This window comes from Podarcis melisellensis (genome assembly GCF_964234715.1).
Source record: "Podarcis melisellensis genome assembly, chromosome: 3".
NCBI classification, from domain to species: Eukaryota; Metazoa; Chordata; class Lepidosauria; order Squamata; family Lacertidae; genus Podarcis; species Podarcis melisellensis.
This window is the reverse complement of record NC_138530.1, coordinates 62,905,444-62,931,502: the sequence shown is the minus strand read 5'-3', so window position 1 is coordinate 62,931,502 and position 26,059 is coordinate 62,905,444. Positions and strand designations below refer to the sequence as shown.

Below are 26,059 nucleotides of genomic sequence, written 5' to 3'. Positions count from 1 at the left end.
ATCTTAAGGCAGCCTTGTTCAGGGAAGTTTTTAATGTATGATATTTTAGTGATTTTTGGTTTCTATGGAAGCCGCCCAGAGTGGCTGGGGAAACCCAGCCAGATGGGCGGGTACAAATAAATTATTATTATTATTATTGTTGTTGTTGTTGTTGTTGTTGTTGTTGTTGTTAAAACAGAAGGACTCTCGTCTCTTGATGAAGCCTAAAGCTGGTCAGCATTGAATCAGGTGATGTTCTGACAGCACTTCAGCAGTGAAATTGAAAAACTCTACTGGTGGAGATTCTGTCCACATCAGACAAAATGTTGTTGTGATTTATGTCAGTAGTTATTTTTTGTCCCTCACTTAAAGAATAACTGCAGCTTAAGAGGCCAAACTTATCATTATTGCTATTGATTATGTCTCTTGCTTTTTACATGAAAGTGTCACCAAATAGGGAGCACCATAAATTACTGCATCTCATTAGCTCAGGGCTGGCTCTGTTGTGTAGCAGGTGGTACCACAATGGTGGGATAGAATAAGGTAAGAATTCATGCCTCAGTATTTACTATTTCTTTTGGAGATTTCTTAAGCTGCTCAAAATTCCCATCAAACAGTGCACAAAAAAGTTAAAACACAGCTGAATTGGACAAACCAATTTAAAAACAATATAAATGATCATTAAAACACAAGTATAATCAATGCAATTTTTTATGTTGGAAACTAAACTATAGGCAGCAAGCTTTTTTTTAAAAAAGTTGGACTCAGTGCAGGTGGAGGGAGAGGGGGCACAATTTGTGCTTTGTTTGAGGTAGCACAACAACTTGGGCTGGCACTGCATACTTCTGAAAAGAAAACTGCCTGAGGCACTGAGGGTCGATTCACAGAACATGACAGTCTTATGAGAGCACATAAAGTACTGCTGATGCAGTTATGGCCTGGCCATAATAACATGGCAGCACTGTTTGTGGGCACATGGCATTTTTAGAGACCCTTTTAAATTTTGTTCAGTTGCACTGTCCTAGGAAACGCTGGATTTTGAAGACAACCATTATTCTTTGCATTAATTCTGACAAGTCATTAAAAGAGGGTGGGGGAGGGAATCCTTGCTGACAACTTTCGTGGCCAGTGACTGTGGCTGCACAGCCAAACATCCACACACTTCTGACAGTGCTGGTATTAAAAACTGTCTACTGTTTAACAGAATGGGAGGGAAAGGCCTCTATGTTTTGGCATAGTTCCATTGCTCTGCTGCTTGAACATATGCCTGTCATAAGGTGAGATTATCTGAATATTCGGTCTACCGTGATCTGCGTAAGTTGTTTTAGCAGTCATGTACCAACTGCAAATACTTGCCTTTCTCCTTCCTGTGTCACTGAGCTTTCTCCCTTTACCCAAGACACCCTGGCAGGCTTCCACAGACAGCTGTCTCACTCACCTTGACTCGGTCATATTTATTAACTCCATCTGGATAAACACAGCTGATTAGAAGTAGCCTGGCTACCTTAACTCAGCAGTCGTCCCCCCTTCAGAACCTCTGGGTCAAAGTAGCAAGCTATCTTGATTGTCACAGATGCCTCAACAGGGTTGTGTATAAATAACTGGTGTCTCTGAGCCTGTGCAGCAGGAATGGAAGCTTCCAAAACAACATCTTTGTGCATGTTAGCAGCGCAAAGGAAATAACATCACTGGTACAAATTAAATAGCAGGGCTGAGGCTTACTAAGTACACAAGATGTAGCTTCTTTTCTACAATCACATGGTATATAATTTCTGTGAAACAAATAAATAAATAATAGCTGCTGCGGAAAGGTCAGGTATGGGATGCCCTGCTGATGGCATATGCATGACATACAGTGTTAAAGAAAGTCAGAGAGCCTGTTAACCACAGTGACTGGGCAAATGTATGTTCCAGTCAGGTCAAAGAGGGGAAATTACTACATACCCCAAATGTCTCTGCCCTAGAACAGCTGGCCATGGAACCAATAAGAGGGGAGGGCACCGTGGACTTCAGTGGCACCTAAGGCCTGGTGCAAGATGCAAATGTTGCTGAACCAACTGGTAATAGTGATCATGGTGTTATCAAATCCAACATCTATGTAAGTGAACAATTAGACTGCAGAAGACAACACATTAGACTTCAGAAGAGGGCATTTCTGAATGAAGCCAAATGTTGGAAGATTTACGTTAAAAAAAGTATTCCATATGCCTCTGAGTACCAGTTGCTGGAGATCATGAGTGAGGATAGCACTGTTGAACTCTTAACTTTCTCAGGGACTTCCCATGGAGATCTGATTGGCCACTGTGACAAGAGAATGCTGAACTAGAACGACTTCCAGGTCAGTTTTGTGTTTTTTTTCTGTGACATACCTGACAATTCCAATTGTTCACGTGGAAGTGAATAATCCCTTCCCATTATGCTGTATTATGGGTTTGGAAATGAGTCTGAGTGAATGGCAGATCAGTTGAGGTACCTGCAGAAGCTCCAGGCTGGTGCAATGATTGGGCCCAATGCTTGTCAGGGCAGGCTGTGAGACTGGGTCAGGCAGATTCCAGGTCAGGCTCACCCCTCACTCGGAACACCCGCTTCAGGCTATCTGCTGAACTCCAGTTTTGGGGATGCCACTGGTGAGCCTTCTGTTTGGCAGGCAGAAGTGGGGGGAGGGGGTTGCCAGCATCAACTGAATGGCAGCCTGTCAGTGACACAGCTGGCATCTTCAGCTGACTGAAAAAACAGAGGGAAGCCTCAGTCCAACCCAGCACCACCACCACCCAGCATAAGGAGGAAGTTTAGATTACAGCCTAAGGCTTTAGAGTGAAGAGATAATTCTCTAATTGCAAGGTGGTCTTCTCTGTCTGAACATGGCACACAAATGTTATTGTTAAGAGATTGTTGTGTGTCATACAGAGTGATTGTGAGGAGACAATAGAAAGGATGCCATCTTTCAGGATGCTGTATACTAATTGACACATTTAATTTACGAATGCTTCCTTTCCTCTTTCAGTATTGCATTATCAATACGAAGAAAATATGTGCTAGATTATTCTTATTTTTTAAAAGTGGCCTCAGAATCAACCATTCAGTGTGAAGATTGCAAAGAATTGCAGGGATGGATTTCTCTTTTTTCAGCAGACGACCAATGCCACCAGGGGACATTCTGTGTCTTTTAGGGGGTTTTCCCAGGCTTGTAACTCCAACAGCAAAGTTGTTGCTGAGCCTGGCTCAAAAAATAGCTTCGCAAATGGCAACAAAGGCATTTCTTATAACAAAGTGCTCCACCATCCTTTTCCATATTACCCACTCTTTTCTGTAAGGAAAACTTTATTTTAAAAAATTGAATGTTTCTCAAAAAAAATCCCAGAAATAGCACATCTTCAAGTTTTAAAGCAATATGAAATGCTTTTTAATGTAAACTTCAGCAAGTTCAAAAAATAATAATCACGGTTTCAGCCCTACAGCTTTTGCATGGAATGGGTTTTAGATTTAATCTCTAATGTGAGGAAGCTGCTGGCTCTAGACACCTCCTGCCTTCTGCCATCCATACATTTGGCTGGCCTCCCCCCCCCCCCCCACTGTCGGCTGAATGTTTGGTGAGAATGAGAAAGTGCCAAATCTAATTCATATCCTGCCTTTCTCCTTCCATGAATTCCAAGGTGTCATAATGTGTGTCTCACTCATCTAAAAACAGCTGGTGGCCTCAGGGGCCTTCAGACCATAACCCCTTGTGTGTAGGACCTTGTGTGCATATAAGGATTCTTCTCCTGCTTACTAAATGAACAAGTGGTGGGGGTGAAAATGAGGCATGCATCAACACTGGAGGTTGACGGACATGATCCTACTTCCCAGGACTGGGCAGAGCTTGTCTGAGGTCCAAGGCAGGAGTCTTTTTGGAATAAATTTATAAGCTCAAGTAGCATAAGTCCTGTGGGCCCCTGGTGGGAGTCCCCAGCCAGTTTTGCCCTCCAAGGTCTGGGGCAAGTGTGCCCAGCTGCCCCTTCCCACCTTCACATGGTCCTTCTACTTCCCCCTCGCCACATGTGAAAGTTGTTCACAGTAATGTCACACACATTTTTGTGTATGAAACATATGCCCAACTAAGCCTTCAATGGGAAAACAACATCAATATGAATAGAGCTGTGATAGATCCCTCTGACACATCACATCATCCTGAGTATTTCGGTATGACATCTTTTGGTTCCAACTTATTGAAGTTAAACCATGTATCAACTACACTGCTTATTATCCATGAAGCAAGTTTACCTTGAAGATCATATCCCCTCGGCCCCACAAAATGTACAAACTGGAATATTTCACCAATACAACTTATTGCATTGCTTAGTTTACAGAAGCCCCACTCACTGAGGTAGAGCAAACTGCTCATTGCTCTCATCACTTTGCTTTTGAGATATCTATTCTCTCCTGTTACCATAAGATGGCAGCATCCACTCAAAAAACGCAACTGCTGTGCCAAGTAATTTGTGAGCAAGTCTCCAATGTCTTTCTGGCAGGTTTTCCTTTGTGGGAGTTTTGCTTTGGTTTATACCCACCCTTGGAAATGTTTGTATGGGTTGAGGAGTGGGATAGTTCTGCAAAACAGAAGCCCAGAGAAGCCTTTGCCATTCTTTAACTAAGGATCTTCAAAGGGAAGACTCCAGCACGAAACTGCTGAATTTAGAAGCAATTGTGATAAAAGGAGCAAGCAAATTGGCTGAGGTATTGCCAGCTATGTTAGACTTTAGATATCACTGGAGGCAAGCTAGTTTTTCATCCAAATAACCCCCAAGAAAGGTATTAAACAAATTTGTATCCTATCCCAGATCCCCCTAGATAAGTTTCTCTTCAATTCATTTACCCCCAATTACTTTCCCAAAAGATCCTGCTCCAAATCAATTAAATATGCTTTAACTATCCTCCCAAATAATCCACAGCCATAGAAAATTTATTTTCTCAGTCAGTATCCTGCCTAGTATCAATATTGCGCTCTAATTCAATGTTCACCCATTTTATTACCCACCCAGAAACACTTAGAGAAAGATGCTCCATGGGGCCATTCCTAGCCATGCTGTAAGTTGGTATGAAAGATGTTCCATGATGATAAAAAATTGTATGGCAGCCTGTATGTTGAGGGTCAGGGTAGGTGGTTCAGGTTAATAGCTAGTGCTGCATTTGTCTAGGCAAACGGAAAGCAAAGAAAGGCTGTTGGAACTATGTGGGGGATACATATGATAAGGTAAATTATGGTGGTGAGTGAGCTGATATTCACAAATATATGCATACATTCATAAGGAAGAGCTTGAGATGAAGATAGGGGATTTAAAACCTAGAGTTCTACTGGCCTGTGAGATTGTTGGCCCCTTATCTTTTCCAATAATTCATGTGGTAGGTCCAAAGCCTGATTGGAAGATGAAATATAATCTTCCATGAATTCCTCTAATCTTCTTTTAAAGCCACCCAAGTTAGTGGCCCTCAAAACACCTTGTGGGAGCAAATTCCCTAGTTTGGCTATGCTGTATTAAAAGGTCCTGAATACTCCACCATTCAGCTTTTTTGAAGAGGGAGAAAAACTTTTGTCTGTCCACTTTCTCCGCACTGTGCATAATTTTATACTTCTTTATCATATCTCCTGTTACTTACATTTTCTCTAAGTTTTCTCTAAGTTAAAAAGCCCCAAATGCTGTAAGTGTTCCTCAGAGGGGAGCGGCTCCAGCCCTTGATCATTTCACTTGCTCTTTTCTGAGCCTTTCCCAGTAAAGGGTAAAATATTAAGGCATAACGCGGATGGAGGAATAGTTTGCAGCACACTTTGGGCTACAATGGAAGTGGAATCTAATGTAAAAAAGGGAGGGTGATAGCAGTTACAACTTACATACATTTAGGCGCTGAGACTATCAACAGTACTGCAGTGAAAGTAAAATACCATATATACCAGAGGTTTTCAACCTTTTTGAGTCCACGGCTCACTTGACCAACTACAATCTTTCTGTGTCACCCCTGTGGGATTCAGGAGCACAGTTATGTCACCCCTTGCCTGCAGAGCTGGCAGCCTCTCATACTTTTTCAAACACCCTCCCTTGTGGAGTATTCCCTCGGCCTCCTCTCCTCTCCCCTCTCCTTGGGAATCCTCTGGGCAACTACAGCTGTTGTCCCTGGTCTCTGAACTGCCCCCTTCTGCCCCAAAGAGAGGTGCCTCCCAGAGGCATCATTGGTCTGTGGAGCTTATAGCTAGGGCTGCTGCAACAAACAGCTGTGCAAGCCTTTGGGAGGGAGAGACGTGAGAGGGCATCAGAGGAGGGAGGAAAGGAAAGAGGGACAGAGGCCAGTGTTGCTCTCAGCACCCTGGTCCATCATTCAAGGCACCCCAGGGTGCCACAACACACTGATTGAAAGCCACTGATTAAATCTATCTATCATCTATCATCTATCTATCTATCTATCATCTATCTATCTATCTATCTATCTATCTATCTATCTATCTATCTATCTATCAATCATCTATCTATCTATCTATCATCTATCTATCTATATCTATATCATCTATCATCTATCTATCATCTATGTATCTATCATCTATCTATCTATCTATCATCTATCTATATCTATCTATCATCTATCTATCTATATCACCATCATCATCATCTATCTATCATGTGTGTATCAATTCTTATTTCTAGTAGACTATTCAGTTACATGCCTCATCAGTTAACAGATTGTATCAAAAAATTCCACACACAGGACACCACTGTCATTCTTCTCAGCTCTGCACTGATGTCACATTGTCAGAAACAAGCTGTATCATAAACCTTTCCTTTTCTGGAATTCAATACTGTACCATACAGCAATATGGCATACCACTGTAACATTTGTAGCTTGTCAGCAGACCACGTTTTCCATAAACACTCACATAAATTACATAATTTTCACAGACTAAGGTATTTCCTGTTTCTGAAGAAAAAACTTTTCTTCAGAACCATTTCACTTCTTCCCACTAACCCCTCAGGAAGAATTCATTGCAACACTTTATTGATAGCTCCAATGTCTCCACAACCACCAAATGATCATTATCAGGAAATGGAACTTAGAGATGTGAGGGATTGTTTCTCTTTTTTCAACCCACTAAGCCAATTAACAGATTTGCCTTTCCATTCAGAGGCAGCCACAATGGAAGTTCTGGTTTCGTCAGCCTAAGTGCAGCAGAGACAGATTATGTCACGCTGCTTCACAAAAATATCTCCGGCAGACTGTTTGTGACAGAAATAAGTGTGCTGTTTCAGACAAAGGCTGCTTGTTCTGCTCGCTCACCCGATGCTCCGTAGCACTTTAAGTCTGTGAGAGCTGCTGCTACAGACATCCATCAAGGTCAAATGGCAAACTGGCAAATTGACCAAAATAAATGAGGCATGTATATGTAAGATGGAGGGCTTGTATTCACAAGAAAAAGGGCAGGGGGAGCATTAATGTACACTGCAGCTGGGAAAGTGGTTCTTGAAGAGTTTTAAATAATATCCTGCAATAGTGCAGTTCTCATGCTTCACAACAGTTATACTCCTGAAATGTTTTGTTTTGTTTTGTTTAAAAGCATTAAGTGTTGAGAGGCCTCTTAATGATACCACACTAATTGCACGAAATGCTGTTGCCAAATAAGTGAATAAACCAGAGGACTAGAAGTGCTGCATCACTGGGACACCACAAGTTGCCCTGTTATGCAATTGTGATCTGAAGACTTCTTCATGTGTTTGTTGCCTCTTGGTGTTGTCCTTCTGGGGCCAGTCAGAGAGAGCAAGAAGCAATGCTAAGCTCCAAGAGGCTCTGGTACTCAGCCATGGAGATCCCTGCTGAGGTGGGCTTTAGGAAATGCTCATTGATACCAACTCCTATTGCCAGCTCTGCAGTGTGGAAAAGTGACGTAGATCTTTGGCCCCTTTGCCTCTGATCCCCTTTCCCAACCCGTTCCCTGAATTTCAGCCCTATATTTCTAAGGTAAAGACAGGTCAGAAACCCTGGATACAGTAGAGCGTTCTCTCTCTCTCTCTCTCTCTCTCTCTCTCTCTCTCTCTCTCTCTCTCTCTGTGTGTGTGTGTGTGTGTCTGTTTTTCCATAGAAAACAGCACATGGAGTATTAAGCACCCCTCTCCTACTGCTTCCCCTTTTCCATGAGTGCTTTGAAACAAAAAAAAAAAAGCTGCCAAGCTAATGCTACACACAGCTGTATTGTAAGATGTAGTTCGGCTGGGAGGCTCAGTGGTTTTAGCAGCTCCATAAAACTAGGTGGGGGGGGGGTCACACAACAGGTCTTGTTTTCCCATCCCTGCCAAGAAGAACGTCACCCATGAAATAGATTCCTGGTGTCATAAGGTAAGGTAAAAGGTAAAGGACCTCTGGACAGTTAAGTCCAGTAGTCAAAGGCGACTATGGGGTATGGTGCTCATCTCGCTTCAGGCCAAGGGACAGGGCGTTTGCCCACAGAAAGCTTTCCAAGTCATGTGGCCAGCATGTCTAAACTGCTTCTGGCACAACAGAACACCGTGACAGAAGCCAGAGCATATGGAAACCCCATTTACCTTCCCACCACAGCGGTACCTATTTATCTACTTGCACTGGTATGCTTTCAAACTGCTAGGTTGGCAGGAGCTGGGACAGAGCAACGGGAGCTCACTCTGCCGTGGGGATTCGAACTGCCAACCTTCTGATTGGCCAGCCCAAGAGGCTCAGTGATTTAGACCACAGCACCACTTGCTCCCTGGTGTCATACTGCTCTCAAAAAACACCTTAGAATGCCGCCGCCCCATGCCAAATCCTGAATGACAGGTGGAGATTTTCTACAGTGTTGATATACTGAAATTTTCTTCCTGGAACTGGAGTAATTTATATATGGAAACAATGTGGAATCACAAGATCCCCTTAGCAAGAGATTATTCAAAGCCTAGTTTCATTAGAAACAGGGGGAAGGGGAGCATAAATGCAGCCAAAAGAAACACTGCTGAAAGCAAAACTGATCATTTTCATGAGTCAATAAATGTTTCTATATCTGTAGATCTGGTGGCTGTAATGGCTGGTTACTATAATAACCGCTGGGAAATAATAGAACAACATAATAGCAAGTTAAATAGCAACGGATTGAATACACATCTCGATTATGACAAAGCTGCTTCTGAGTTAACTGTCTGTGAACTGTGTTTATTTTAACAGTTGCAGCAAAAGAAAGTGGTAGAGAGTTACTTTCTTCTAAACTAGCAACATCAGTTATATCCATGCACTTTCAGACATCGCTGTAAATTTAAATAGAGGGATGTGATTCTGTTCCTCATGCTAACATGCACGTAAGAGAAATACAAAGAAAATACAAAATACAAATCTAGAATGATGAAACAGCATTAAATCCATCTGTAAAACCAACAGAAAGAAAGACTATCCGGCATTACTTCCCTGAAAATGCCTGGTTGCTAAACAAACTTTCAGAGCATGTGGCACCTGTATGCCTCCCCGATTCTGTCCCTGGCGACTCAGCCAAAAGTAACTTCCTGGTCCAGAAGAATAGCTATACACATATTCTTTGGACTCTTGTATTTGTGACTTGATTTTGTATCTGATGTTACACCACCAGCCAGTTGAACCGTTACAACCATTACATCCATTTTTAAGGGTGGGGGAATATTAAAAATATCTAAAGTGATTTCTTTCCTATCATGTGCTCTGCTATTGCATATAATCACACAATCAAAATCCCACCATCACTGCAGTGTCAGGCTCATGAGAAGTAGCTGTAGAACACAAATGTTAAGAAATTCCAATTTAAAAGCACAAATGGCATTTGACCTAATTCTTGCCAATGTTAACGCTGCCCTCGGGATTATGTATAGCATAAATAAATACAGACAGGAATCTGATAAAGCTTTTGAATCCTGACAAAATGTAAGCAGTGTGGAGTAATACAAAGAGGAAATTAATCTCAAGGGTTATTGTCAAAGGCTTAAATTCAACTAAACTTGGATAAAATGATCTTGAAGAGTCTTTTCTTCTTCATTATATGTAACATTACAAGATGGGTGAAAGGCCTGAGCTTTGAAATTTCAAATGAATAATTGTAATGATTTGTGGAAATATGTGCCAAACCTGGTAAGTATAAGTCTGAAAGAAAAGTTGTACAAGCTGCTTTTTCATTGGTGCTTAACTCCTCAAAGGGATAATCATACAGTATTTATAATGGCTCTAACGAACACAGTTGGAGATGTAAATCATATGGTCTGGTCCTGTCCAGAATATATGGTCCTTTTGGCTTATGGCAATTCATGAAATTGAATAATTCACAGAATATGCTCTTTCTAGGAATCCTTTGGTTACCCAGCTTCATTATGTTTATGATATGGTTCACATAGAAGCTAGAGAGATGGTTATTTGCTTACTGAAAAGTGTGTGGATGGTAATCAGTCCCAACTGGAAAAAGCCTAACCCTCCTATATTGGACGATTGGTTATTGAAACCACGGGACATAGTTCAGATATGTAAGTTGTTAAATGTGGTTAAAATGTGTGAGAAAAAAGTATGACAATCCATTTATTGAGAAGTGGAGTCTGTTTATTTACTAAATACTAATAACTAAATAACTAATAACTAAATACAGGATAATATTAATCCATATACTGTTAGGAACATTATAAAATTTAGCTGAAATTGCAAATAATAATTGAAAATTTCATTTTTATTATGGACTGAAGGATAAATATCTTTCTTTATTAAACCAAAATGTATCTTTCGGAAACTTGTACATTAACAAGTTAACATTGCAGGTCAAATGCCTGTCAGAATAGAAATATCTTGGCCAATCAGCAAGGAGACTGGGGAATTAAAAAAAAACCTCCTAGGTAAGGAGTTCTACTATATAAACATGATGAAGATCCTTTTCTTCATCCCAACAAGCATCTAATGTTGTATTATCACATCACAGCCATACCTTGAGATATCTCCCCACAAGTAGGAAAAGCAACCATGAACCTAAAGAAAGAAAAGAATGAATTATTTTAAGTTAACATCTGTTGAGACTCTGACAAGATTTAAGGAGGACATGCTGAAAGGCTCTAAAAAAGCAGACAATATCAGCCCCATATCATGACTGTATTCATCAGATATCTCAGCCTCTCTCCAAAGACCGATTTGTTTGTTTGTTTCTGTGGCAGCATACTAGCTGCCCCTAGCATGGGCCAAGGATAAACACGTTTTAAGGCAATTGAAGGTGGCATTCCCAGTCCCATGATGCAAGATTACATCTTTGCATTTCTTTTGCATTAATATTTCCTCTGATCGAAACCCTTGTGCCAGTTTTGTTTTCTGGATTGAGAAAAGTGAGGAATGCAAGTGCACACTAAGGTTAACTGTAAAATACAGTTGTACCTTGGAAGTCAAACGGAATCTGTTCCAGAAGTCCGTTCGACTTCCAAAATGTTTGGAAACCCAAATGCGGCTTCCGATTGGCTGCAGGAAGCTCCGTCAGATGTTCGGCTTCCCAAAATAACCAGAACAGTCACTTCTGGGTTTGGAGCGTTCAGGAGCTGAAATGTTTGGGAACTAAGCTGTTCAAAAATCAAGGTATGACTGTATACAATTCTTATCTGCTTCAAATCTGTGCTTTAATTATGTAGGAGAGAGCTTTGGGAGGAATTCAACATAACCGTAAGAAGATTGCTCTGTCACTGAAAGCATTTCTGTTTTTCTGATGGAAGGATCTCCTCTTTCTCCTCTGCTGTGCACTGCTCTGGAGCTGCTACCATGGCCTAACAGGTTACTCCAATATGTGTGTCACATTAACATTCATATGAAGTCTCTAGTGCCTCATCCTCTGTGCTGTTTCTATAGGAGAGTTCAGTGCCGGTGTGTGTGTGTGGAGAAACAAAAGTCCATCTATGATAATCATACACAAACATGTTCCATTATGCTCCTTTCCCATAGGCACTGTTTCTGAACTGTACTTACCAATGTTTATTACTCACAGCTGTTGTAAAGGGATGTAGACCTAGTATGCCGAAACTGTACATGCCAATACACAACTGAACAAGCAATTGACAGACATTATACTTTACTGCCTGTTTTTGTACAAGTGTGCAAGGTCAAAGGATGTTAGGCGACAAGTTCTTACCTTTTTGTTCTCACTGTTGCATTTAGGTCCAACATATTCCATTTCCACCTGAGTTTCGATTTTTGGCAATCTGTATCCTGATTTCCAGCTCTTTCCCTCCATTGCTGGGAATTTAGTATTTACACATTTGCTTCCATATTGTTTTGTTAGAAATGTCCTTTTGCGCATGTTTGCATATATTGCTGAATCAGACTTCTATTTCTTTGTGTGATCTTTAAAAAAGCCTGATGCCGTCAAAGCATAAACGATCCAGTGCTGCTTGCTATCAACGTTAGGAGTTTTATCTTCTAAATGCCTTTTGCCTGAATGGCTTTCCATTATCTCAGAACCAAAACAGAATGGTTGGTAACAACAAAGTTGCATTTGTTCATATTCTGTTAGGTTGACTGCTCATGAAAAAGGAATAGGGCTTTGTTTTATTTATTCCAAACCAAGTCAGCAAAGGCCTTCTGCCATAAGCACACATTTACCAAGCAATGGAAAGCCATATTTGGTAAAACACACCTACTTGTACCTACTTTGTAACCAATTGTATAGCTGTTCAGAAAGTGTAGAAGCTTTTTCTCATATGGCTAGCAGTGAAAAGTAAACAGGAAATCAAAGGTAAGGTATCTAAACTGTAAATTTCTCCAAAACCATTGGAAAAGTGAAGTGAGAACATGTGTTTGAATGGCTGCAATCTGCTAAGCATGTTTACTGTGAAGTACATTTACCTCAGATCAATGGGATTCCTTCCAAGTAAACATTTATAAAAGTTGTATAAAATAGCATTTCCATTTATGGCCAAATGATGCGGCTGAAGCTAATAGTATTTATCATGTCAAATAAGCTGGCAATTTTTAATGCATAAAGTCACACATTATGATAGTACACTTGAATGGCAGACCAGAATATCAGGGTAAATTGCTAATCTGAGTGAAGGTTTTTCCCCACACATGGACACAGGACTTCTTATATGGATAATAACTAGCCAGTATCACAGAAACAGACTTCTATGATTCTGCTTCATTCATGTTTGTGATTTACAACACTTTTATGGCTTTTGTTGAAGGAGTAAAAAAGTTTGCAGAACTAATATGGCACTGGCAAGAACCAGCTCTACAGAAAACCACCTTTTTATCTTACATATATCAAGAGCAGAGGTGAAATAATTCAACAAACTTCATGATTATTAAGGTTACATAGATAAAGTTTAGTTTATTACAATGGTATCCAAATACAGAGCAGCTTTTTCCATGGTGTGTTGTGCCAGGATGAATAAAATGAAACAATACCAATCAATTTAGATTGCAAAAAAGAAATATCCCCCCCTTTCAAATGAGGTGAACACTATTTTGAAATGAATTTAGTTTATTAATATGTAAAAAAATAAATCTACAAGAGCAACAGTGCAAACATTTCAGGACTTGCATGGCACAAAAAAATGAAAGTGAGTACAATCAGAGTTATTATACAAAAGGCCCACTCCTTCTTGCAGCAGTGGGTGACGTGTACAGAACAATCAATAGAGTTAAAAACAGATTGCAGTTTAAGCAGGAAGTTGAACTACAGACAATTGGTTCTGTCCTGTATGGTCTTTCTATTTGAGGTGGTGAAGTTATCATTCCTTGTATCTGAAATTTAAAATGAAATAAAATTATAAGCTGCATATACTACTGAGCTATATAAAGAATTTAGTTGACATCTGTGCCTTATCTATATTATTAATGTATTACAGTTTAAGTCAGGGTGCAGATCCAAACTTGGGTCTCCAGCTGTTTTTGGAGTACAGTTCCCAGCATCCCTAACCACTGGTCCTGCTAGGGATGACGGGCATTGTAGTCCAAAAACAGCTGGAGACCCTAGTTTGGGAAATCCTGATCTAAGTAAGCACCAATACCAACAAAACAGAATACTCTGGCAATTTATTATTATTATTAAGCATTTACACCTATTTACACAGATTTATTCATCCCAACTAAACCCAATGGCCGTAATCAACAGCTAGTTACTTTCTTAATGCCCTTAAAATCTATTATCTAAATCCTTGCTACCTTCTAGCTTCTGAGAGTACTCGGTTTCTTGATAAGACATTATCCCTCCTTTATAGAATTTATGGTTACTAAAGTACTTTGCAAATCCCCAAGACCATTCATATACTGAATAAGTATATTCAGCCAAGATATATGTGAGCCCTTTTAAAGCGCCTTTTGCTTCAGTCTTCACACCATCTGACAGGCAAGCAAGCAAGCAAGTCTTTCATTAATGATACTTTTCTGTTTTGTCTGAACTGGGAAATGATAGTAAACAGCTTTCAAACAAATCAGGATATTAATCAGACTTCAACCACAGCTACATATCCGGCCTTGTTCTAATGCCATTAACCAGTTGGAAGGAAATGGGAAACAATAGTTAATGGTAGACTTCCTGGTTTGTTCACTCACCCATGCAAAGAGAGGAGTGATGGAGCTGGGTGCACACTCAAATGGCTCATTCATATATTGCCTTATTAATCTCAGATATGATTGTCCAATATGTTCCACAGAAACTGAACTAGATGGTTTCATCAGGCAAGTCAATTCTTACATTGTTAAAGGATGCATTGTGACTACTGAGTTACAACCCCTCCTTCATGATGATTTGTGGTGTGATTTAGCATGGTGGCATCTGCCCTTTGGAACTCAACTCCCTCCCACTGCATATCAGACAGGTGCCTTTATCCTGGTTGGTATCTGTTCTGGACATGAACCTTTTTTTAGCTATTTGACCTAAGCCCCTAAATTAACAAATATTACCTCCCTAAAAAAGCTCAACAACATTGACCTGAACCCCTAAAAAAAGGGAGCATCTTTCCTAAAAAAAGTTAAACAAATTTGACCTGAATCCCCCCCCCAATGGGAGGATTTTCCCTTAAATAAAGCTCAAGAACTTTGACCTGAACCCCAAGGAAAAGGGGTAGATCACTGCCAGGTTATAATCGTGTGAGTAGATCGTAGTCTCTTGGAAGTTGGACATCCCTGATATAGAAAACTGTTATATATATATATGCCATTTTATTGTAAATCACTTTGGCATTCCTCATGATAAATGATTCATAAATGAAATAAATAAGAATTAAAATATCTGATGCAATCCAGTCACCCTTTCCAACTTACAACCACAACACATTAATAAAATATACAGATTAGCAGTAGCTCAAGCAGTTTTTTGGTTGTTGTTTTTAAGGATTACACTTACTGTCCACTCTGCATTGTCAGTCTTGGTACATCTTACATTCACTGGTAACCTAAGAACAAAGTCATTGTAGGAAAGGCCCTGTTCTTTGGACCATTTAAACTTGTTCATTGCATCCATGAAAGACAGGTTTTTGTATTGTTTTGGACTCTTGATAATGAATGGCCAAGTCCTGAAATAAAAGCAAAATGAAGCAAAACCCACCATTATTACAATAATTGTACCAAATATTTAGAATGCTGCCTCTCTGAAAGAAAAAAATATTTTTATCTGCTGTGGTATTAATGTATTAATACCAGCAACAACAGAATGACTAATGCATCCATTCTTTTTAATATTTATAATGAAAAGTTCCAATGAGCCAGCCCTTATTGCAGGAAATGCATCTCTTAACCAGGAAACTTGCACCTGAGGCCCTGTCCAACCTATAGAAGAGGGAACTCTATAGAGCAGAGGTTTTCAACCTTTTTGAGTCCATGGCTCCCTTGACCAACTACATTCTTTCTGGGTCACCCCTGTGGGGCTCAGGAGCCCAGTTATATTACCCCTTGCCTGCAGAGCTGGCAGCCTCTCACTCGTTTTTGAACACCCTCCCTTGTAGAATGTTCCTTCAACTTCCTCTCCCCTCCCCTCTACTTGGGAGTCCTCTGGGCAGTCGCTGTTGCCACTCCTGGTCTCTGAGCTGCCCCCCTGTCCCACAGGAGCCTGGGAAGAGGATGTCCCCAGCCTTGGTGGCCCAATGGAGACTGACTAAAGGTGAATGTGAGGCTACCGCCTAACCTTGGGAGGCAGCAGGTGCTGCTGGGCCTGCATGGTGGAAAGACTCCCTTTCAGCACTGAGCACTCAGCTCCCAGGTGGGCCTTGCATACAGCAAGAACAAGAAAGGCTAGTGCACTACCTATCTGCCTGGCCTCCCACTTGCCTGTCTATTCCCAACAGCAAGGGCTGGTGGAGCAGCTGGCTGGGCTCCCTTGCCTGCTTGCATGTTTACTCTGAGGTCGCCTCAGCTCCTGGGAACCAGCACCGCCTAGCCAGCCCCAGAGGCACCAGGAGCTTGCAGCCAGGGCTGCTGCAACAAACAGCTGCACAAGCCTTTGGGAGACAGAGACATGAGAGAGCATGAGAAGAGGGAGCAAAGGAAAGAGGGACAGAGGCTAGTGTTGCTTGCGGCCCCCTGGCCATCCTTCAAGGCACCCCAGGGTGCCATGGCACACTAGTTGAAAACCACTGCTCTAGAGCATGCGAAGCATGGTGCATCTCGCCCACACCTCCAAATTTTAATACATTGTTTATGTTAAGTATTACGTATCTTAAGGACTGTCTTCTCTCCCATGAGGGATATAACAATGAGTGATATATCAAATGCAATATATAGTTTTGCACCTCCTCAGCCTATGAAACCACCTTGCTTACCTCACTGGTCTGTATATTTCTTTAACGCCAATAAACTGAAGTTGTTCCATTATGTCTGGGATACTTGCACATCGGGTAAGATTTATTCTTGGATAATACAGAAGGTAGGATAGGCACATTTCATTTCTGGTGCTAAGACCACCCTAAAAATGTGAACAAATCAACAATACACACTTCAGGATTTTTTTCAGATCTCTTGGTACCTTTGTTGAGGCTTTATCAAGAATGTTTCCTAAAATTACTCCTCTTCTTATCAATAATCATAAGAAAATGCAGATAATGTCCAAAGCAAGGGCAGCAAATAAAACTATAAACTGTATGAATGGCACCCAAGCCATTGTTTATTTGTTTACTGACTGTGAAACTTTTATTCTTTTCTTACTGCAGCTGAAGTAAAACAGTAGATGGATTATTCATAACAGGTGCTGCCAGACGACTGCAAAAGGTTTTTTTAAAAAATAAAAAAATCTTTCTTCTAGAAGCCTTCCTGCTGTGCTGTTTTTTTTCCTGAACTAGGACTGTGTGTGCAAATTTCAGAAAGGTAGTGTTGACAGACAATTCAGTCCTAGAATCTAAGCTTCTCTACTTATTCCGAAACCTGACTACTACTGCCCTCTGGTGTTACCTCTGTATATCCATCATGGTTGCTGCTGCTGCCACTATGTACATAAAACACTAAAAGGATGGCAAGAAAAAGGAGTAGCAGTTAAGGATATAGGACACAGGGCATGTGGCAAAGCCCACTGCCCAAATAACCTTGTTCTCTGTACCCTCAAAGTAAAAGTTGGATTTTGTGGCCCCAAACCCACAAGTAAATAACAGAGCCTTAATATGGTGCATACAAGCTAACCAAAAAGTATGCTAAAGGAAGGTTAATATCTTATTTGCTGTGTAACTACCATACAAATGACCCACGGAGGTGAGACTTATGTCTCAATTATGTCCCAATGGCAATGAGATCATTGTAATATATAAAGCATTGTTCTTGAATATTAGATTGGGTCTATTATGCTACACTAAAATTATAGGCAGCAAAGAGGGCCAGATGCAATTTCTCTGGCATCAGAAGTAAATCTGCTTTATAAGTTTAATAGATCACCTACAGCAAAGCTCTAGCAGCCTTGCAGCTATCTGCCAAGAGTACCTAAATGCCTCAAAACAACATTTCCTGCAACATTTTTATCTGAAGACATTTCATTCTGCCATGTCATAAAGTTTCTTACCCAAGTCATATGTGATCGATTTAGGGTACTGTAATGACATTCAGTGACCAGATTATCTCCCTGAAATACAACATTTAAGGCAAACACTGTTACAAATGATAATGTTTAAAATATCTTAACAGTTTTGAGAAATTGAGTTTTAATATTTTGATTTTTGAAGATGTAGAGGGTAGGCTGAAATTTTATTTTGTGCCACATGGCATTTATATTTATCAGTAAAAGCATATGTAACAATTTGTTAAATGGAACTGTAAAATACATTGTAACACAGATTCCAGTTTTCACTGTTTCTTAGAACCAAAATCTACAAGTAACACAATCACAAAAATCAAATGGTCAAATAGCAGCAATGCATTTCACTGCTGAATTACAGCATTCTCTCTTAGCATAGTTTCTTTTCTTCAGTACCAAAACAGAAGCAGCAAAGACCATAGAAAGAAAGGTTTGTTGCTATGAATATTTGGGATTTGGTTAGGAAGATAGTAGATCCACAGAGCCATCCCAGCCAGGGAGCAGCAGAGTAGAGTCAGGGTCGTCTTACCCATGGGCACCCAGGTGCCAGGCTCTCAGGGGCGCCAGGCTGAGAGTCTGGGGCCTGAGAGTTGAGTCCGGGGAAGAGCCCGCCTGTCGGTCAGAGCGCCATGCAGGGCTCTTCTGCTGTGAGTGGCTCTGCGCCACCCATTCAGGGGCAACGAGCCAATGAGACACTGAGGTGGCCAGCTGGTTCCGCCCTCCTGCGCACCTGGGACTGGGCAACTGGGGAGGCACCGGCCGGATCTTTGCACCCCGGCGCCGCATATGCTTAAGACTGCCCTGAGTGGAGTGGCAAATCCCTCTCACTGGATCATGGACAGAAATGAATTATTTAAGCCAGGAGGTAGCAACGCTTTTAGTTTGTAACTTCACCAGCAGGTTCATGTAAAACTCTAGAAAGTAGTTGCCCCTAATGAAGACAGAAAAGGCAAAATACTCTGCCCTGCTAAATTTAATTGTTCAGGGCCTCTTTAGTCTGCCAGAAAAGCAAGACCTGTGATACTATTCCCAGAAAGGACATTCATAGGTAAGAATAAAATATTTTTCCTCTGATCAAGGGCAAGTTGATGCATGCACCTTGCTTGCAAGCAATGTAGCAAAGTGGCATCTTTGGAAAAGAGTTCCTGAACAGCCAAGTTCAACTCTTCCCTGCAGACCCACACCAAGGTCTTCACAATAATCCTGAGAGACAGTAACTGACCCAGTGTCAGCCAGCGAGCTTCAGGTGTACTTTCTTGGGTATAGGTCCCATGGAACCCAACATAACTTACTTCAGTGTAAACATGGAAATGATTGGCCTGCTCAGCTGCACACTTTCTTGGGAGTATGGGTCATAAAACGCAATGGAAGTTATATCTAAATAGACATGCAAGGGATTGTGTCAGTAACACAGCAGGCTGTGCCTTGGAACCAGTAAGTCTGCTACGTTCCTGCAATCTGACTGGGGGCAAACGAGGCACAACTGGGTTAGGGATAGGGATGAGTTGCGCCTCTCATCTAGATGGATTCTGTTCTCAGTGGCATCCAATGAATGATATATACATTACTGTGGAAGCACATCATGGGCTGAGAAAGATAGAAACTGGGACATCAAATGCATATGTTAAGTGGGCCTGTGAGGCATATGTGGCTGAGAGCTCATTCGAATGTACTTGCATACAGCCAGTCCAGTCACCACCACACAAGGATTAAACATTTTGTAGGTCACTGCAGATACTTCTAAATATTCATTTGCAATAGTGTGGGGAAAGCTTAATACTGCGAGGAGTGGTAGTAGCAGAACAAAACAGCTGCCCAAAGCAGGCAGAGAACTTTTGGAGGATTATAAAGTGGCCAGCACATGCCCAGTGGTCATGTTTATGAATCTTAATACTGTTATTATTGGGGACAATAATGACAACACTTCTCAATCAATGACACTAGGGTCATCTATATGCCACTGCATGCATCTCTCTTTCTCTCTTGATATCTCTTTTGTTATTTAGTAGTCTATTTGGGAGCTTAGAAGCAAGTTGACTATTTGAAGTAATATTTGATCTCCCCACAATAAGAAAGTTGCTACAGGCAGCAAATTTTCCATGTTTGCAAATGCATAACAGTATTTGTCATGACTAGCCATCCTCAGAGCCCTGAGGTCTATCAGACAGGCTGCAACTGACAAATGCTGACAGATTTATATGGTGAGGAGCCTTTCAGTCTCAAGTTTCTGCAACTCATATTTAACTCTTATGGCAACCCAAAGTTCTTATCAGTAACAAAAACAGCAACAGCCCAAAGGAAAAGCTTATCTTAAACAGAACATCAGTTTAGAGTGAAAGGCTGTGAACAGAGAATTAGGAATTGAAAAAAACCAAGACCTCGAAAATGATTCATGCAAGTAAACATTAGGTTCATTGGAATATGAAGTAATAACTTTTACTGATAAGCCACAGCACAAGACGTGCAAATATATGTAATTGTAGCCTAATTACCCTTCTTTAACAAGACATGCTGATTTGGGGTGGGGCCATGACTGGGGAGAGAAGTGAGGAGGAGGGGGGGGCTTCACCTGTCATTTCTCTACTCCAAATGGAAGCTTCTCTTTCCCTCCCCCCATCCCTGCATGGAACAAAATGTGTGTTTTGCAATGGCAAACATGAACTTTTGGTCCATGCTGTTTAGGAGGAAAAATGGGGGGCAGCTCAGCTTGGAGAAATGGCAAAATGGCAAAAGTATTATTAAATGAAAGAAGCACTGATTCCTACTGGCAAGATGGTCCTTTCTTCTTTCAGATACTGAAACTCCTGGAAGTTGAAGTCAAACTCATCATCATAGGCCAGAAGTTCCTGCTCGTCACCCTTGCGGAAATGGCGCATCCTTATACCTCTACCAGCAAGGTGTGCATGGAGGAGCACTGCAAACACATTAATTCCACTTGGCCTCTCAGCATCCAGGGCCTGAAAAGGACCAGTGAAACTTATCAGATTACCACAGAGGGTGAGAGGACATTCAGTATTAGAAGAGCATATAGACTGCATTGTAATATGCTTACAAAAGCCATTATCCCCTCACCACACACACACACTGTAGACAGAATGTTAAAATAATTCCTGCACACATAAGAATTTATTCCTTTTCAAAATAATAATTTTAAGGCAGAGACAGTCCTACAAAAGGGAAAAAGAAAGAATCCTTTAAAAAACCTCACAGCAGAAACCATGGAAGCATGTGTAGATTTACAGAGCAGTAATTCAAGTTGTCAGCTTAGTCACTGTCCTATGATGGCTGACCAGCAGAACAGACTTTCGAGCTGCTTTTGCTTTCCTTAAAACACTCAGACGTTTGCAAGGTGGGGAGGGGGAGTTTTGGGAGCTAGAAAATTAAGCAAACTCAGTCTTTAATCACCTCAACTATTCCTGCTTTGTAAGTTCACATCCCATCTCAACAGCCCTTCCAGACCAGTCTATTCCCTCCCTCCATGAGTTTCCAAACACAATATTATTCAGTATTTTAAATAGCATTGTTCGTTCATTGTTTTGCATATGTGCCATTTATTGAAAGTGGAACTCTCTTCCCCAAGAAAACAGCAAAGCACTCTGAATATTTTGAATAGAATATATTTGCCCAGCTGCCAGAAAACTGGTAACAAAGCTCTACAGAATGAAAGTCAGAGTTATTAACTGTAGGTTAGTTTTAAAGCACATTCTGTAAGATCAGCAGGAGAAGAAAAATAAAGATCAAGTATTTCTTTCACTATTCCCTGTTCTATTTTCATTTGATTTCATTTAACAACTTGCATGCTGCTGTGAGGGATCCAAAGGAATGGTATATGTGCCCTAGAGTTAACTTGGATTCAAGAGTTTGACTTTTTGCTTCCTCGTTACAACTGTTGAAGAGACAGGTCAATTTTAATTACAGTGCAAAGGGTTTTTCAGCAGAGAAAAATGAAGTTAAAAGGCTGAGCTACACGTGCAGTTCTGTCTCATGTGCACACAAACCATCTTTTGATCCTGGACCTAAAGGTAAAGGTAAAGGTACCCCTGCCCGTACGGGCCAGTCTTGCCAGACTCTGAGGTTGTGCGCCCATCTCACTCAAGAGGCCAGGGGCCAGCGCTGTCCGAAGACACTTCCGGGTCACGTGGCCAGCGTGACATCGCTGCTCTGGCGAGCCAGAGCTGCACACGGAAATGCCATTTACCTTCCCGCTAGAAAGCGGTCCCTATTTATCTACTTGCACCCGGAGGTGCTTTCGAACTGCTAGGTTGGCAGGCGCTGGGACCGAGCAGCGGGAGCGCACCCCGCCGCGGGGATTCGAACTGCCGACCTTTCGATCGGCAAGCCCTAGGCGCTGAGGCTTTAACCCACAGTGCCACCCGCGTCCCTGATCCTGGACCTACTGTACTGCAAATGTCTGTATAGTCATGACTGTATCAGTACCCACTAGTTCCTTCAGAAGAAAGCAATTCAAATGTGCTATTTTCAGATAATGCAAAGAATCACAATGAAGTGAGCAAGGCAGGAGACATACTTCCTCTAGGCATTCCAAAGTGCAGTGACCCTCTGATGTGAATTCTGGCATGCCCGGTGGGATATTGTGGAAGAGGCTGACCCAGAGACCTGCTTCAATAACTCCAGCATCGTAGCTCCTTAAATCTGGGGTATAAAATAGCCTCAGCCCAGAGTTATCTATCATTCCTGAGAACAAAAGAGCAATTGTCAGAAGCAGCCATAAATCAACATAAAGTATCCTATCGGGGGTTTTTTAAAGTCGCTTTGGGACCCACTTGTCAAGTTTATGCAAGAAAGTACTGTAATGCAAGGGAGAACCTGTGCTTAAGACCGGTCAAAGGGGGTCACAAAACTGGGAAAGCTGTAAATAAGGTATTGTCACAAGAAAGTGGTTAATTAGAGCAGGCTGACTTCTGTACTTTTCTGACCTGAACAAAAAAAAATAATGTATGCGTCCGTGTTCCTTGTAAGGCCTTTCCAAATAGCCACTCAAGCACAATAAACACATAGTTATCACTCTGTTGTTGTGGAGTATTATCTAAGTGTCTCTCTCCACCACCCACACCAAGGAATCACATCTGAACTGGCAAGCACTTAAGATGCAGTATTCATCAAGGGGGTGGAGGAATGGATCCTTCTGTAATGATCTGGAGTTCTGTCAGGGATATTTATTTGATAGTATTTGGTAAGGCTGATCATGAGCAACTCTTTTCTGTCCCATGTTCTCTCCATTTTGTGATGTTTTCTAAATTTTATTTATTCCTTCTTATATACAACATATATATAACAGCACATATAACAGTGGTGGACAAAGGTAAGTCAGGATCTTGGGGTGATTTCTGGCAGATCAGCAAAACTTTCTGAATCCCAATTGTTTAACAATAGCAACACTAACATACTTAAAAAAAAAAAAGATAGCTTGCCAAAACAAATATTTTCTTTCCTGAGTGGAGGAATCAGGACTTGATTGGCACGTAAAAGGATTGTAAGAACAGTTCTGGTCCTAAAAAGAAATTATTTGGCTGAACATGTTTAATTTAATGATAATAATGTGCCAATTAATGCATCCTGGTCCTAAATTCTAAGCGTACAGAAGTTTGCCTGTGCCATCATTTTGATCTGAGTCTAGTTTGGGAATCTTAAAATTATGCTTAAATAAACGTAGATCCATCATGAGTGAAGTTTACCTTTTCCCTGATACATAGGACCGTAAGTGAGGGGTTTTGTTTTCTGTTAAGCTATTGTTTAATTTGCTATACTCAGTAAAAGTTAGGACTGGAGCCCAGGTCCCACTTCTTTCAATATTAACAGCCTTTGATGAACTATATCTATAAAAAAGGGGGGCTGTCCAATACAATTGTGATTTTAAAGGAATAACAAAATTAACAAATCAGCAATGCTAGAAGACAGAAGCAATCATTTTGTCTATGGTGAGCTGATTTCAACAAATCTCTGCAGTGTTTTTCCACTTTCGTAATATGACAGGACAGACAGTAAAGTGTACAGTAGTTGGCTATCAGCATCACTGCATGTCTTATCACAGTTTGTCTTATGAAATATCTTATCTTTTCTGGTTCAGACAGCCCTTTCTCATTAATATGAATCTTTTAAAATCTAAGACTTTAAAGTTTTTAAGTGGCTAATTGTTGTTTGGATTTTTCTTGTCTTTTAACATGCTACGAGCTGTTTTGAGTGGAGCTAATCTCTCACAGCCACTGTGCAAGAGAGTCAGCCAGACAGCCAGTCTCGGAGTAAATCCCAAGTCCCTCCCTCCTCAGTCAAGTAGCTCCTCGTAGTATCAAGATAGTATCTGCAAGGTCCTTGTTACCCTAGACAGACAGGTCAAGTTGGAAGTATGGAAAACCCAGTTGCACAACACACCCAGACAGGTGAGGAAGCATTTGTTTTGGAAAGGAAAACTACTCAGCACATGCAGTCAGAGGCAGTCAGCCTATGTGCCAGAATTTCTGTAAATCAACATTTACGAAAACTGATGGAAGCTTCCAAACTTGGCTATACGTCACCCAGAGGCTGCCTTGTTTGGGTGACTGATGCAATAAATAAACAATTGTATTATTTCCCCCCCCACACACAATATGTTGATAACTAAAACAGTACAGCTTCAAAATTTCATTCAAATGTTGATCTGTAAAAAGTCAAAATGACTTTGATGCCATGCAAAAATATTACCACCCATCACATCTTTAAGAAATTCAGAACTAAAAGATGTGCATGTTTCCCCAATTTTTTTTTGTGAAAAAGTTTATCCTTTTGAAATTCAGATTAAGTTGTGCAGTGCAAAAAGAAGAGCTGCAATTTCACATAAATACTGTACCTGGAAGTACAGCATATACTTTGTTCTGAAGCATATGTTAACCTGTGCTTCCATGTACAGTATTTCAAACATTGCGTTCTCCACGTGAATATGGGCAAGAGCTAGGACAAGCCCAGGATGTTCACAAAGAAGATTATCATCAGCACTGACACTTTAAGAAAAAGTGGGATTTCATTCCCTGTTAGCTGTTTCATTTACTGGGATGAGCAGTATAGGAAGCCTATACATTTGGCATATTTTACTAATTTAGAAAGTTAAAAAGTAGTTAAGACACATACCCTCCATGTATGATGGGTTGTCATAATGAACTTCCATAAGCACATACTGAGGATCTGATGCTGTCCCGATAGATAAGCCAACATGAGGAGGATATGTAAAGCCCTAGAATTTCAAACATGGAAACGCAATTAACCAGGTTCTACCAAAAGTTCTAATAATTTAGTTTGGAACGTATTTCAACCTCATATGTCAACTAGAGAAAATGGCAGATCCCTTAGGACTGACACTTACCAGAAATTGCTGATACTAAATATATCTATGTCTGCAGGTAAACATGCAGTAATTTGGGGGTTTTGTGTACCATTTGTGTATATTTCGTATTTTTTTACTATACATACATTTGCTCCCATCATTCTACCAAAGGGGAAAACTGGTACTGATACTTGGACCTTGTTTACCTCCTTTCCTTATCTGTTGTTGGCCAAAGTGTAATGAGGGTATATCACTATCAGACACTATAGTAACAAGCTTAGGATCAGTGTACTGTATGGTTGGACAGTGTTCTCGAAGCTACAAACATGAGTCTGACCAAACTGCAGGAGACAGTGGAAAAGAGGAGTGCCTGGCATGTCCATGGGGTCATGAAGAGTCAGACACGACTAAACGACTAAATAACAACAACTGTATTCCAAATTCATAGATTTATAGCCTGCCTTTCAATGCATACAAAGATTGCAATGCATTTTAAAGAACAATGTAATTTTCAATTTTTAAAAAACAATCAACAGCTAAAATTCTTCAAGCACATCACATTAATCAATCAAAAAATGCAGACTACGGTAAAAACACTTCTCAGTTTTCCTAAAAACACCAGCAATGATCAAAGCACATATATTCCACTAAGGAGAGAGCTCCAATTGAGAAGGCCCTGTCCTTGCTCTCTGCTAATCTAACTACTTACTGGTAGACTAGAAAGGAGGACCTCAGAGCCTGATCCAAATGTTCAGGCACCTTGAATTGAGCTGCCT

General features: G+C 40.9%; 2 protein-coding genes across 2 annotated transcripts in view; both read right to left on the bottom strand.

Annotated features, from left to right (window-relative positions):
* Window positions 1–12,274, bottom strand: part of LOC309366303 (uncharacterized protein) — a gene marked incomplete at its 5' end in the record, with an annotated part of 130,252 nt that extends 117,978 nt beyond the window's left edge. The window contains 2 exons of the mRNA XM_081904754.1: window positions 10,928–10,968; window positions 12,107–12,274. Of these exons, the coding sequence (XP_081760880.1) occupies window positions 10,928–10,968; window positions 12,107–12,274 (209 nt within the window). The remainder of the gene's footprint in view (window positions 1–10,927; window positions 10,969–12,106) is intronic.
* Window positions 12,275–13,438: 1,164 nt separating this feature from the next.
* Window positions 13,439–26,059, bottom strand: part of MOXD1 (monooxygenase DBH like 1) — a 34,836-nt gene continuing 22,215 nt past the window's right edge. The window contains exons 6-12 of the mRNA XM_081907157.1: window positions 25,091–25,193; window positions 22,497–22,663; window positions 20,734–20,925; window positions 17,957–18,016; window positions 16,734–16,876; window positions 15,323–15,491; window positions 13,439–13,719 (exon numbers count right to left, since the gene is read on the bottom strand). Of these exons, the coding sequence (XP_081763283.1) occupies window positions 13,555–13,719; window positions 15,323–15,491; window positions 16,734–16,876; window positions 17,957–18,016; window positions 20,734–20,925; window positions 22,497–22,663; window positions 25,091–25,193 (999 nt within the window). The 3' untranslated portion in view covers window positions 13,439–13,554. The remainder of the gene's footprint in view (window positions 13,720–15,322; window positions 15,492–16,733; window positions 16,877–17,956; window positions 18,017–20,733; window positions 20,926–22,496; window positions 22,664–25,090; window positions 25,194–26,059) is intronic.